The sequence below is a fragment of the Leptonychotes weddellii genome, chromosome X, assembly GCF_054177405.1.
Source record: "Leptonychotes weddellii isolate Sample4059 chromosome X, ASM5417740v2, whole genome shotgun sequence".
In the NCBI taxonomy this organism is placed as follows: domain Eukaryota; kingdom Metazoa; phylum Chordata; class Mammalia; order Carnivora; family Phocidae; genus Leptonychotes; species Leptonychotes weddellii.
In genome coordinates this window covers 1169416-1183535 of record NC_138385.1, presented here as the reverse complement: position 1 = coordinate 1183535, position 14120 = coordinate 1169416, and the positions used below count along the sequence as shown (strand labels likewise).

At 52.1% G+C, this 14120-nt stretch overlaps 2 protein-coding genes across 2 annotated transcripts in view; one reads left to right on the top strand and one right to left on the bottom strand.

The window, feature by feature from the left end:
* Window positions 1–962, top strand: part of TEX28 (testis expressed 28) — a 7662-nt gene extending 6700 nt beyond the window's left edge. The window contains exon 4 of the mRNA XM_081809296.1: window positions 360–962. Coding sequence (XP_081665422.1) covers window positions 360–757 — 398 coding nt within the window. The 3' untranslated portion in view covers window positions 758–962. The remainder of the gene's footprint in view (window positions 1–359) is intronic.
* Window positions 963–1216: 254 nt separating this feature from the next.
* Window positions 1217–13616, bottom strand: LOC102746988 (opsin 1, long wave sensitive). The gene is made up of 6 exons (XM_081809386.1): window positions 13505–13616; window positions 9011–9307; window positions 6399–6567; window positions 5200–5365; window positions 3649–3888; window positions 1217–1327 (listed from the first exon to the last, which is right to left on the bottom strand). The coding sequence occupies exons 1-6, from the start codon at window positions 13614–13616 to the stop codon at window positions 1217–1219; spliced, it is 1095 nt and encodes a 364-aa protein (XP_081665512.1).
* Window positions 13617–14120: the final 504 nt, after the last annotated feature.

Here is a 14120-nt window from a genome sequence, read left to right as displayed (position 1 = left end):
CGATTCTCATACTTGGGGGTGCTTCAGAGCCACCTGAGGGGATGCTGATGAGTCACCAGCAGCTTCTGATGGTGCGGGGAGCTCCCTCTGCGAGGCCCTGCTTTTAACCCTCGGTTAGCAAGCACAGCTGAAGGGTTTCCCTCACCTGTAATGGTTAGCCTCACTCTCTTCCACACCCTTAGACCCTACTCCTGTCCTTGGTGAGCTCTCGCATAGCCAGGTTCTCAGTCTTAGGCCACACTGGATGTTACTGAGACAGGACAGGGCCCTTAGCATGTAAGTGCTCTAGTTTCTTGCCTTCCCTCCTAAATCTTCAGCTCACCAACATTTGCTGGGTACCTCATAGGAACTCAGGTAAGTGACTGCACTTCATGAGGGTGTGTGTTCTTGTCATGTGCAGGAGGTCATGGAGACTTTCAAGAACCGTATATCTAAGCTTGAAACTCTACAGCAAGTGACACAACTGGAGAGGATGGAGAACTTCAGGATCCGTCCACAGAAGTTTATGTTCCGATTCGTGAGCCTGCTCCTCACGCTGGCCACCATCTTCTTGGTCTTCATCTCCACCATGTGCGCCTGCCCCTTGCCACTGGTGAATTCCCGCCTGCGCGCATGCACCACACTCATGCTGATTGGCCTTGGGGCCCTGGCCTGGCAGAAGTGGCATGCCATCCCTGCCACAGACTGGCAGGCCTGGGTCCCGTCCAGATGGAGACTGTATTCCAAGGACTCCAAGCCTCTATCAGATGGGACTTAAAGGGCCTGGGTTTGCTAGCTCATGCTGCTTCCTGGGTGTCAAGGGCATCCAGCCAGCCCTACCTAGATAGTGACTTCTCAGCTCTCCCTTTCTGATTCCATCACCACCAGCCCGCCTTGCACTTCTCTTCCTCATGATCCTTCCATACCATCTGCAGACACAAAGCTTGGAAAATATTAAAGTGTCTGAAGCTGATCTGGGAACTTGGGCTCTGCAGTTCTGTCCCCCTCATGCCCTCTTGTGACCCAGTGACCAGACCCTCAGAGGCTCAGGGGTCCCCAGGCTGCAGTGGTAGCTTCTATGACTTTGTTGTTTTTGGCAAAGAGAAACTACATTTCTTTCACAGGGATGGAGAAGAAGAGGCAGTGGGGGGGGGGGTGGCCAAAGTGCTGGTGTGGGGACAGGGGTTATGTTTTCTGGTGGGAAGCAGACCTTTTTGTTGTCATGGCTGGGAGAGACTCATGCAGGTGACACTGAAGACACAGATGAGGCCTCTGTTTTGGAGGCGCTGGAGAGTTCAGAGCTATCGTCCACCTTCTTCCCAAAAAGCTGTAAGATGCAGTTTCGAAACTGGCAGGACAGAAAGTGTTACTCAACAGAGCAGAAAGGACGAATGTACTCTGCTAAAGGTCATTCTTGGGGAATTCTGAGGAAGGTATTCATTAATGACTTAATGAATGACTTAACCCCTTCTCTGCTACTATTCAGAATCCTATACGGAGAATAGAGGAAGCCTGAGGTTATTACTTGCACGTGGGGATAGTCTATTCCTGACTATTCATTCATCTAAGTAATCTAATTTAGAATCTGATGGTGACTATTGTGGGTCAAATTGTGACACTGCCCCTCCCAACCAAAGCTATGTTTGAGTCCTAACCCCTAGAGCCTGTGAATGTGATCTTATTTGGAAATAGAGTCTTTGTGGATGTGATTAAGATGTACATTACCATGAGGTCATGCTAGAATAGAGTGGGCCCCAATCCAGTGACTGGCATCATTATAAGAAGGGAATTTGGACACAGACTCAAAGAGAAGGTCACATGGAGGTGAAGGCAGATATCAGGGTGACTTGTCTACAAGGCAAAGAATACCAAGGATTACTGGCTACCACCAGAAACCAGGAGAGAGGCAGGGAACAGATTCACCCTCAGAACCCTCAGAAGAAACCAACATTGCCCACACCTTGATCTTGGACTTCTGGCCTCCAAAACTGGGTGAGAATAGATTTCTGTTGGTTTAAGCCCCCCAGTTTGTGGTACTTTGTTATGGTAGGCTCGGGAAACTTGTACAGTAACCAAAGATGATGCCAGCTAAGGGGCCCATGCATAGGGTGACCCATCCCCAGAATGTCTGGGAAGAGACTCAGAGGCATTTTAGTGAAAAAGAATGTGATCGTCATCTTGTTTCTATTCCACAAGGACTAGGTAGATAACAGTCTAGCCACTACCTCATGTCTTTAACCAAGAGAATCTTCCAGCACCAAGAGGGCTCCAGTCTTTGCTGCTTAGCCCTAAAGAGATCTAGAATGTATTCATTTCTCAAATTATGTCTCATATCATCACTGAGCTAACCACAATGTCTTAAGAATGCAGACCAGAGGCATCTCCTGTATATTCTTGACTACCTCCAGCTCCCTCCAACATCAAAACTGTCACAAATAAAACACATAATTATTGAAATCAATAACACAAGAAATGGGCCAAATAGCAGAATTGACTTAACTGAGGAATTCATTTGACATCTATCTACTGAGCACCCACTCTGCGCCAGACTGTGTCCCAGAGGGATCAGCAGTGGAGAAAAAGAGTAACATTCTCTGTCCTCATGGAGCTCCATTACAGAAAATTCTCTCAGAATGCAGCAGGAAGGGATGACAATGTGGAAAGGGTGAAAGCAAAGTTTGAAAGCCTGGAGGGGTCCAGAAGTACAGATGTCTTATCTGGGAGAAGGAGTTCTGGAAGGGGAGGATGGAAAGACTCAAGTAAACACAGTACAAGGCAAGATAGCTTAGGGTTCCATAAACAAGAGCCAGATCTAACAAGAGACCCACGTGAAAGCCAGGAAATAGGAGCCAGGGATAGAACTACGCTCAAGGTATTGAGGTGCCAACAATGGAGTCCTGGGGAATCACCTGCAGTACTGGTCCTACTAAATACCTGAACATTACCCAAAGAGTGTGTGCTTACTGAACTCTACAGAGAGTCAGGGCGAGGCGAGAGGGAGTGAGCCATGGGGCAACTGTTAAATGGAGGAGCAGAGAAGAGCTAGTTGGAAGGAATGGGGACTGGGTCTGGTGCAATGCAAGGCCAATGCAAGGCCCCTGCGAAGGTGGTATTTCTGGCCCATGGACCTTTCTGGTCACCATTAATTCACACATCCACAGCTGTGCCTTAATGAAGTAGATTTGATGGATTCAAGGAAGAATAAGGCAAATTATGCTTGGAAGATGATGAACCTCAGTGGTCGCCTGTAACCTTCCGAGAGGTCTAGGAGTCCTGGGCGATTTGCTGCTGAGGTTCGATATGCCAGCCCATGACGGCTACCATGTGGCAAGGCCTTGGGCAAGACCACAGCATGTTCCCCTGAACTAACCCATAAAGTCACAAAAGCCACATATCAGTGTAGCCAAGAAGGGCCTCTTAAAGGGTTTCAAGATGGATAGATGAAAATTAAGAGGAGAGTTGTGCCTATAAAAGCAAAATGGGCACAGGTAGGGTAAATGTAGACATGTTCAGGCATCCACTGGGTGTTCGAGCTCCAGGGTAGCCCTGAGGCCAACAGAACGGAAGGAGGTCATTAACAGGTTCCCCCGGACATGATTTCAGGTGGGAGCCATCGCTGGGCTCTTCTGCAGTCTTTTTCTAGTTTGTTCTGCCAACGATGTGACTTACCTGCCGGTTCATAAAGACATAGATAATCGGGTTGTAGATAGTGGCACTTTTGGCAAAGTAGGCTGGCAGAGCGGCCACCAGAGGGTGGAAGGCGTAGCCAGGGTGGGCAGCAGCGAAGCATGCAAAGAAGGTGTAGGGGCCCCAGCAGACGCAGAACGCGAAGACCATGACTACCACCATGCGCGTCACCTCCTTCTCTGCCTTCTGGGTGGACTCAGATTCTTTCTGCTGCTTTGCCACCTGGGGGAGACAGAGATTCATGCCCGGGGACAGTGAGTGGGCGGGTCCCTCTGGGCTCTTTATCCCAGGGGACTCTGTTGCTATCGCTTGGGCAGTGAGTCAGGGAGAAGGCAAGAGACAGGTGGCCCGGGGATGGGGAGTCATGGCGAGAAGGAGATGGGCCCACCCGGGCCAGTCAGCAGCCAGCTCCCACCCGCGCGAGTTGGCAGCCTGGCTTAGGCTGCGCTGGGCTGGCCCTGAGGGAGCTTGTGTAGGTTTTGAGGTGGCCCTAGGGAAGACGGCCTTGAGCCAGGGCCTTCCAAGCTCTTGGCTTAGCTCGGCTAAGCCACGCATAAGGAGTTTGGGAAGGAGCTAAGGAGGCCATCCTTAGCACCACCTGGTCCCTTATCAGTGTGTCCCCTCCAGTGCTCAGGTCTGAGGGGCTGAGCAGGAGGAGGCCCAGAGGCTGGACACTGCTTGCTGTTAGCCCAGAGCTGACAGGGCTCAAGCAATGGCTGGATACCTGCGGGAGCCAGCTAGGTTGCTTCCGATCCTTGACCGCCAACGGGGTTGGGGGAGGAAGCGGGGCAGGGGGCACATCACAGGCTGCAGGCAGGGAGTTTGTGGCCTTCACTCTAGAAAGAGCTTATGAGCACTTGTTGATCTGATTGTGGGCACAAGCAGCTTCATATCAGAAAGGCACCACCCCAAAGGGCCTTCTACCAACTGTGCCAAGCAGGATCTCAACAGGAACAGATGGCGCATCCCGATCAAACTAATGGTAGGTGAGTTGGCTGACAAGGGGACAACTTATGTACGGTGTTCTTCCTCTTCTGCCTCACTCTGATTGCCTACGTAGGGGGTAGGGGGTGGCTGCAGACAGGATCAACTTCCCAGTGAGGAGAGTGGAGAGCGGGTCTTGGGGACAGATGGCACACGCAAATCCACTCCTTGGCCTGCCCCAACAGCCCCGTGAAGGGGACAAAGTCACTCTGGTGGCAGTCTCTCAAAACCACCTTTTGATGCGCAGCTTTCACTTGCGGGTCTGGCTGTCTTTCCACCCAGGGGAGAACTGTCCTGGGTCAGGGAAGAAATGCAGCTCTGCTCCCTTATTGGGCCCCACATGAAGGGCGGGGGACAGTCCCTTCCCATCTTGTAGGGGCAAGGACAAGGGAGCCAGGGCTGTAGTGGCAGTTCCAAAGGAATTGCAGGACTCGTGTGTGGTTTGAGGGCAGGAGAGAGGACTGGGTGATCCTTTGTGCCAGCCTCGACGTCCCTGGCCCTCATGATCCTGCCAGGCAAGGGTGAAGCCAGGAGGGTTTGGGGGCTTACTGCTCGGATGGCCAGCCACACTTGGAGGTAGCAGAGTATGATGACACCAAGTGGGATGATGCAGCACGTGGTCATGAGGACGATCATGTAAGACTGCACCCCAGGGTACGAGCTGCCACTGAACACGTCCGGGCCACACGATGTCTTCAGGCCATGGGGCCAGTACCTGCAGAGAAGGGCTGGCAGCCTGTCCTGATGTAGGCATGGCAACACAGGACCCCTCAGGCCAGGCACACCACTGACCTGGGCTGGAGGATTGTTGGTTTTGTTTTTTTTTTTTTAAAGCTCTATCCATTTATTTTAGAGAAGGGGGAGGGGCAGAGGGAAAGGGAGAGAGAGAATGCTCAAGCAGACTCCCCGCTGAGCACGAAGCTCAACATGGGGCTCCATCCCAGGACCCCGAGACCACGACCTGACCTGAAATCAAGAGTCGGCCACTCAATGGACTGAGCCACCCAGGCACCCCAGGATTGCTTGGTTTTTAAAATCACAATGAAATTCACATTACATGAATTAACCATTTTTGAAGTGAACAATTCAGTGGCACTTAGTACGTTCACAATGTTGTGCAACCACCTCTATCTACTTCCCCAATACCTTCATCGCCCCCAAAGGAAACCCTTGGGTAGAATTTTGGTAAACCTTTGTCCATTTTTAGGTCTCATAGCCCCTTCTTTTTTTTTATTGTGGTAAAATACACATAACACCTGAGCCCCCAAAGAAGCGGCCTGGCCAAGACACAAATGACCTATTATAGGCCCTGCTGTACATACAACCCAAGCAGCCTCTGAAAGGGAGGCCCCTCAGAATGTGCTAGAAAGAGGCCTGGGGCAGAGTGGCTTAGAGGGCCCTGCTTTCGCTTACAGCTATTCCCAAGGCTTGAGCTTGTCACCTTTCTCTGTGGGCTCCCATGAGCAGCTCACGCTTAGGGGAAACAGACCGTTCCAGAGGCTCAGAGACGACAGGGGCCCATTTCCATGTTGCAGCCAGGCAGATTTATACATTCGTAGACACTGCACCCTCAAAGGGGTCACAGGGAGAGTTGGGTCCATATTCACTTTACTCATGGGGTCACAGAGGCCCAGAAACAGGAAGCAATTTGCCCCAAGGTCACAAATGGAATCGGGAGTCTGACCCTCCCCACCAGCCTTCACCCTCTGCCCTAAATGACCTGCCTTCCTGCATGCTGGCATCCTTACCTGCTCCAGCCAAAGATGGGGGGGGCTGTCCACAGAGCAGACCAGACCCAGGAAAAGGCAATGCCCACGATGGCTAGTTTTGCATCAAATCTCACGTTGCCAAAAGGCTTGCAGACTACCATCCACCTCTCCCAGGAAATGATGGCCAGGGACCAGAGACCCGTGATCCCTGCAGGGGAGAGCAGGCAGATGAGGGCTTTGAGCCTCCAATGTCACTCCTTCCATCCAGACCAGCCGACAGTTTTCAAGATCAAGAGGTTCCTCCCCACCTACCTGAAACACCTAATTCTCCCCAAAAGTGTATTCAGGTCCAGGGGGCAGTGGGTCTCTTGGTCAATTCCTCGAACACCCTCTTTTCCCCATTCTTTCCTCTTGGGCCTGATTCCTAGCTCTCTTTCAGTTGGCCACCAGCCTTTCTTCGAATGCCGACACGCCTCCCAATGGCCATGCCCACACCCACATGACCATACTGAGGTGCTGTGGTCCCAGCCAAGGGCAAGGAAACAGGACCTGCGTCTTGTGACCTGTGCCCCCTTCTGCCAGTATGCACACTTGTTTAAGTTTCCAGATTTCCCACCACCGCCCACCATCTGGCAGGTGGAGACGGTGTCTTCCTGTCCTGCTTACACACTGGAGGTCTGTGGGCAGAATTCAGGGCTCCATGAACTGGGGCAGGAAAAAGACAGCTTTGTTTCCAGTAACCTCTAATGGACACTGGGCATTTCCTTCCGTTATTAGCACGGTGGCATTAGCAGTGCCTGGGACTTGGTCACTTTCCAGAGGTGGCAGACATTTCCCAATATCACTGTATTCCTTACCATTTTGAAATTTCAGTGGCTGTCGGCCAGATCCAGTTATCTGATACTTTAATAAAGAACGGTATCATTAATACTTCCAAACAATACATTTACTAATAATTTTAACGAAGGACTATGCCACTAATTAATATTTAATACTTTGATTACTATATTTCAGTATCATCTCTGTTGACTTGAAAACAGACCTCAAGCAGATGCAGAGGCGAGTGGGGAATCCTGACAGAACCAGAGACAGATTTGAGTGGACATGAAGGTACACAGAGCACTTGGACTTGGGGGATAGATTTTCTCTGCCCAACCTTCCCTGGTCACTCCTACTCTGTACCTTTGGGAGAGTGCTGGACCATCATCTGTAAAATGAGAGGCAGTTAGATACGGGGGGACAGTGTCCGCTCCTGTCCCGTGGGCTTCATGTTGGCACCTACCTCATAGGGTTATGAGAGAGGCCAATACGTTCATTTAAATCTTGCCCCCAAGTCCTGCCCCCATTTTACAGATGAGAAAATGGAGGAGCGGTGTGGTAAAGAAATTCAGTGTTATTCACAGCACTAGTAATTCAAATCTGGGGCCAGGGTCCCCCTTCCTTCACCAGGCCCTCACAGCACTAGTAATTCAAATCTGGGGCCAGGGTCCCCCTTCCTTCACCAGGCCCTCACCATCCTAGTGTCTTTTTTTTTTCTCTTCCTAATGTCCACCTCCTCAGAATGTGGATTGGAGATTAGTTTAGGTAGCAATTAGACAAACCCAAGTTAGATGTGGGAACTAAGGACCCAGGAATGGTGACCAGATCGTTCTGGGAAACTTTTCAAACGGAAGAGCAGCTGCGAGCCTCCGCAGGTGTGACAGCCGAGGGCCTAGAGACCCAGGCTGCGTGTGCGGAGCGCCATGGCCCTAGGCTCCTTGTCTTCTTGGACGGACACCAAGCTGCAACCCTCAGCCCTCTGTTTTTTCATGGGAGGCCTGGCGCAAGAGCTCCCGGAGGGGATCTCAGCCTCATCGGGCCTGCCTGTCCTCCCCTTCCTTGGGGGCCCCAGAGAAAGAAACCTGGCCTCATGGCAACCCTCCCCCCTCATCTGGAGCCCCCTGTGTGACAGACCCAGCTCTTGCTCCAGCCTCCTCGCCACTCCTGCTCACTCAGCCTCACTCTGTCAAGCGCCAACCACACCCGGCTCTCCCTGACTGCCTCGCCGCAGCTCAAGATTCAGGTCCTCCCTTGTCTCCTCCAAGTGCTCTGAGAGAACTGATGGTGCCATGTGGTCACCATTTGGGATAGGGACCCCTCTTGCCAGGGGACTTGGGACTACCTCCGGGCAGGGATCCTGTACTTCTGGTGCCCAGCACATGGGTTCTTCTCTGCCAATGTTGGCCTGAATAGAGCCAAGGCCCACAGAGATATTAGTGATGGGCATGGGGAAAGGGATCTGGGATCTAGTTTCAATATCCCAAAAGCTCTCATGGGACGTGCTTCTTTCCCTGGAAAAATCCAACACAGCTGAGCTGAAGGGGCACACATCCCTGATTGGAATGGAAATTCTGTTTGGGGTGACCAGAGCCCTTCCCTCCCACATGGTTCTGGGATTACCTGGTACTATATGACCCCAGCCTTGTAGGTGTACCTACTTGTTGGACTACAACCACCCCCCCACCCCACGATGACCCCAGCCTTGTTTCCCCTGCAGGTCTGTCTCCCTTCAAATGTGTACCGTGGGCACACCTGGGGGGTTGCTGTGTGAGTGTGTCCTTCACACCCAGCGGGCTGGGTCTTCCCCAAGCCTGGGCCCCGGGCTGGCTTACCACACAAGGAGACAGTGTAGCCCTCCACGACACACAGAGGGTGGCCCAGCACAAAGTAGCCATGGATCTGGTTCACAATGCTGATGGTGCTGGCAATGATGGTCTCTGTCAGGTCAGCAACTGCCAAGTTCACCAGGATCCAGTTCAGGGGGTGACGCAACTTCTTGAACCTCATGGTGGCGGCCAGCACAAGCCCATTAGTGAAAACAGATGCAATGACCACAAAGATCATCCAGATGCTGGTGAGGTGGTACACCCATCTGGGAGCGATGTGGTAATTGGGACCTTCGAAGGGACCTAGGATCAGGAGGTACAGAGTGGGGGAGGAACTGGGCATCAGTGTTACCCAACTGCACGGCTATGCCCAGCCCACCCCTCCCTGCCTTGTCAGAGCCTTCCGCCAATCGTCCTGCCCTCCTGCCCTCTACCTTTGCCTCTGCAGTCAGCCTTTTCCCTTTAGCTTTGCCTATCTGCAAACAACCTTCCTTCCATCCGTCCCTCAGGCCAGGGGCCATGGCCTGCTGGACACCTTGACCTTAACAAAGTAGAACTCCTCATCATCTATGCCAGGCATCACTCCCCCATCTGATTTGCCACCCCCAGTATGTGGGTCAGCCCTCTGGGGTGCCATTGGCAGGCTTCTGCTCCCTCGAACCCTGCACCCACTGTGCTGCTTCCCGTGAGGGCTCCATGTCTCTCTGTTGTTGGATCTTTGCTCACATTCTCCCCTGCACCTGGGTCCACTTCTCTTCTGTACCATAAAGCCCAGCTCGGATGCCCTTGTCCTCTGGAAGGCTTTCCAGATTCCTCAGCTGAGCGTCAACTCGGCCCCTCGGGACTACCATCTCCACACAACTTTAAAGAGATGTTGGAGTCCTAACCCCCAGTACCTGTGAATGGAACCTTATCTGGAGACAGGGTCTGCCCAGAGGTAATCAAGTTATAATGAGGTCATTAGGGTGGGCCCTCATCCAATAGGACTGTGTCCCTATAAAAGGGGGTCATTTGGACACAGAGACAGGCACACAGGGAGAAGGCCATGTGAGGAGGAAGGCGGAGATCCGGGTGATGCTTCCACAAGCCAAGGAACACCACACATGGCCAGTCACCACCAGAAACTAGAGGAGAGACCTGGAGCAGATTGTCCCTCAGAGTCTCCAGGAGGAGCCAACCCTGCCCACACCTGGACCTTGGGCTTCTGTCCTGGTCTGTGATGGAAGGAATTTCTCCTGTTGTTTGAGCCACATGGGTGTGTGGGGCTTTGTCATGGCAGCCCTAGGAAATGCACACAGAACGAAAAGGAGAGCTAATTCCCGTTTATTACAACACAGTAGCTCCGCATGTCTCTGTCTTGGAAGGACCTTTTTCACCACCATCACTTTTGGCAGAATACTTGAAGGGATTGTAAGCCATGTAACAAAGCTGTACAGCACCTAGGAAAGCATCCACGCAGAGTCCCCAGATTTACCAGGGCACTTCGGTTGTGTGTTTCAAAACCCCAACTCAAACTAGTTTTAGAGAAGTAGGGCTTTCTTGGGTCCCCTGGCTAGAAGGGATGGGGTAGATCTTGCCCCCCCAGCACAACTGGCCCCCACAGCACCCACGATGTTCCAGTACTCTGTGCATGAGCCTCATTTGCCCCTTTCACAGGGAGCTCCTGGAAGCCCATCCACGATATCTACAACCATGCTAGGCACGGGCTCCCTGGGACCAGACCTCTGAGTACTGAAGGCCTGCATGGTACTGGTTTCTATGCAGAAGGAAGCAGAGGGAAGCAATGGAGCTGCTGATAGACTGGAGAACAGAGACTCCCCCCCTCCCCAAATTGCCAACAGATCTTCCCCGGAAATTACAGCGCATTAGTTTGAGAACAGCAGCTGGAACTGGGAGGTGTTTGGAACATTCCGGCCTTGGGATAATTTCAAAATGAGGCAGCCAGAGCATCCTTCCCAGACAGCTCATGGAGTCCAGATTGGGCAGGGCAGGGACAAGAGGGACAGGGCAGTGCGTGGTGGGGGAGGGGAGAGGAGTGTTCTGAATGCGGGAGGTCACAGAGGAGGGTCCTCTAGCGGTGCAAGCAGAGCAGATGTCTCGGCCTGCCCCTCCCTCCTGAAATCTCCAGGACAAATTTCGTACAGAAATGCGTATCGCAGTTTACTCCCAGGCGAAGGTGTTCTAAAGAATATTCGGCGGGGAGGGAATTGGGTGTGGGGGCAGGCAAGGAAACAAGATTTCCTTGAATATACCTTGTTCTCTAGATTTTAATTTGGAATCTTGTAAATATTTTATTATATAATTTAAAATCAACGTTAAATTTTAAAAAGCAATCCCGGAAAGTCAAAAATAAGACAAACGAAACTAAATGCATATCCACTCAGAGGCATAATCACATAGAGAGGGACTGTTCTAAGGGACTTGAAAAGACACTAGCTTGACTACTCGGACCTAAGGCTAAAAAGACCTGTCCAACTGTTAAGTTTTGGGTAATCATGTTGTTGATGGTAGTGTTGGTGTCCTTATTCTGAGACCATTGTGAGTGTGTTTGAGATCAAGCAAATGAGTAATTAAATGATATTCTAATTCTTCTACCCAAAGCCCTTGAGAACAGGATTCCTAGTGGGAGAAAAGGAGACACAGAGGTCAAACCCAATTGGCTCCACTGGGAAACCAAGTCATTACTTTGCAATGGGAGCAATAAAAGGAAAGACGAGGCATTTCTCCTGCCTTTCCCATACACACTGTGCCCCTGGGGAACCCAAAAGTAGATGAGGGCATGTTTCTCTCTATCAAAGTACGCTAGCTAATAGATGAAGATGGGGTATGGAAGCCAGAATGTCACCATTTTGCAATCCCCAGTGGTTTAATGGGTCCGGGCATCGAGCTTCAGCAGCTGCCAACACCCCAGAAAAAGGGACACCCTCTTAATGGAGAGGTCTTGCCAAACACCCAGCAGATCCAACTGACCTCTAAGCAGATCTTCAGATCAACTACCAATTTACACAAACATAATGACAAACGAGGTGGGAGGGGCGTGGGAAGCTACACATGGGAAACCATCAGCAAAGTCTGAAGTGGATGAGTCCAGGGACAAACGACTCATTTTCTTCAACAAATAAATTACAAGGAGATAGAGGGGGAACCTCTAAATTCAAAGAGGATGAAAAGAGAACGAACAGTCTGAACCTGTGGACCTTATTGGAGCCCTGATTCAAGCAAAGGGAAAAAAATGTATGACCTTTTTTTCAATTCTGACTAGGAGATCTGATGATATCAAGGCAATGTTACCTTATGGGTGTGGCAATGGCACTATGGTTATGTTCTTAAAGAGTCCTTTCCCCTTTGAGGTGCATCCTGAAGATTTACAGAGGCAATGATGTGATGCCTTAGATCTGCTTCCAGAAATCAGGAGGGGTGCGTGGAGGCAGTTATAGATGAAATAAGTGACGGATACCCAGGGGCTCGTTACATGCTTCCCTCCACTTCGGTAGATACTTGAATTTTTGAAAAAAAAGAAAAAAAAAAGTACAAAAAGGAATCTCAGGCATCCATGAAGTCCTATGGCCCTCCAGGGAGAGCACTGTTGCATCTCCATCGAGGACAGTCTGGGACACGGACAATCAGGTCAGAGCAAACTTCAGGGTTCTTAATTAGTTTGGCCTGGGAACCCTGGCCATCAAGGAGCTGGTATGGCTTCTGGAAACCAGGGCACGTGAGACATTCTTGAAGGAACAGATGGGCTTTGGTTTGGAGGAGGGACTGGGGAAGGGGGGCCAGGGGCTGGGGGTCACCAGTGTCCTCAGCTCTTCGCAGGGCTTGCATGCAAAGCTTTTGGACTGCCCCCCCCCCCCAGGGCATAACTCAGGCCGCCTCAGCAGAGGAAAAACTGCCCTGGGAGCCAAGCGAGCCTCCTCCCCAAGAATGCACAGCCAAAGGCTGCTGGCCCCAGCTGCACAGTTGGACAAGATGACCACTACCGTCTCTTCCGACCCTAAAGTTGAAGAAGTCACTCACCCTCCTCCGGGCCAGCTGCCCAGCCTCCCGCTCCTGCCGTTTGCCTCCTTTTGGCTTCAGGAGATGCAAAAATGAGTCAGACCCGGCTTCTTCCCCAGGAAGCTCAGGGCAGTGCAGCCAGGTAGATACACCAGAACTGAATGTAATGAGTGCTCACTAGCAGCCTGGGGCCACAAGGAAATAGTTAATGAACGTCCCTGGGACAGGGATTCTCAAAAGGTCTGGGAAGCCTATGTGGTTTGAAAATGCATGTTCCATATTATGGTGTCCTTTTATATTCAGAAAGCCTCCCCCCCATTTCATGTCGTCATAAAGACTAAGGGAGAAGACCATCTCGGCTGACCACGATGTGCAGAAGAGAAGTCTCCCGAGTGGGGTGGGTGGCCAGCGGGCCCCTACCCCCGTGTGGCCACTCAGGCCTGGTGTCCCTGGAGGGCGGCTCCAGCCAGTGTGACCCAGCCTTCACAGCGCCTGCTCGCTCACCTCTGGTGGCATTGCTGTTGGTGTAGGTGAAGATGCTCGCCTGGGTGCTGTCCTCATAGCCGGGCTGCGGCCGCCCGTCCGCAAGCCTTTGGGGGCCCCACCGCTGGGTCATGGCTCCAGAAAGCCCTGTCCCCAATGCCTGCCAGCCCTGGGGCTGCCTGGGGGTCGTGGCGCTTTATACCAGCCTGAGGGATCAGCCCAGGCTTCCTCACCTTAAAAGCCCCCGAACCCTTCCCCACCTGATCTCTTAATTGGGCCCGGGACTTAGACCTCCTCCTCCCCCACCCCTTGCCTCCTAGCTCCTAAGATGAGCCTGTGAGGGCGGCTCAGAAGGATTTTCTGGGAGTCCAATTCGGAGCCCCCAGCTTGCCAAGGTGGGCCCTCCCCCATGTTGACATGCCCTTTCCTCCCTATTGTCCTGACCTCGCTCTTAGGTCAGCTGGACCCAAGGGTCAAGATTTCCAGATTGGGGTGTGGGTTAGGGAAGCAGCCCAAAGTCCAGATCTGCCTTTCCCACCCGGTTCTCCCCAAAGCCCTGGGAGGTGGGGGGGGGAGGCCAGGAGGCTTTGCAGGGCTGAGGCCTGGAAGTGGAGCCTCCCCGCGGGTAGATCCAAAT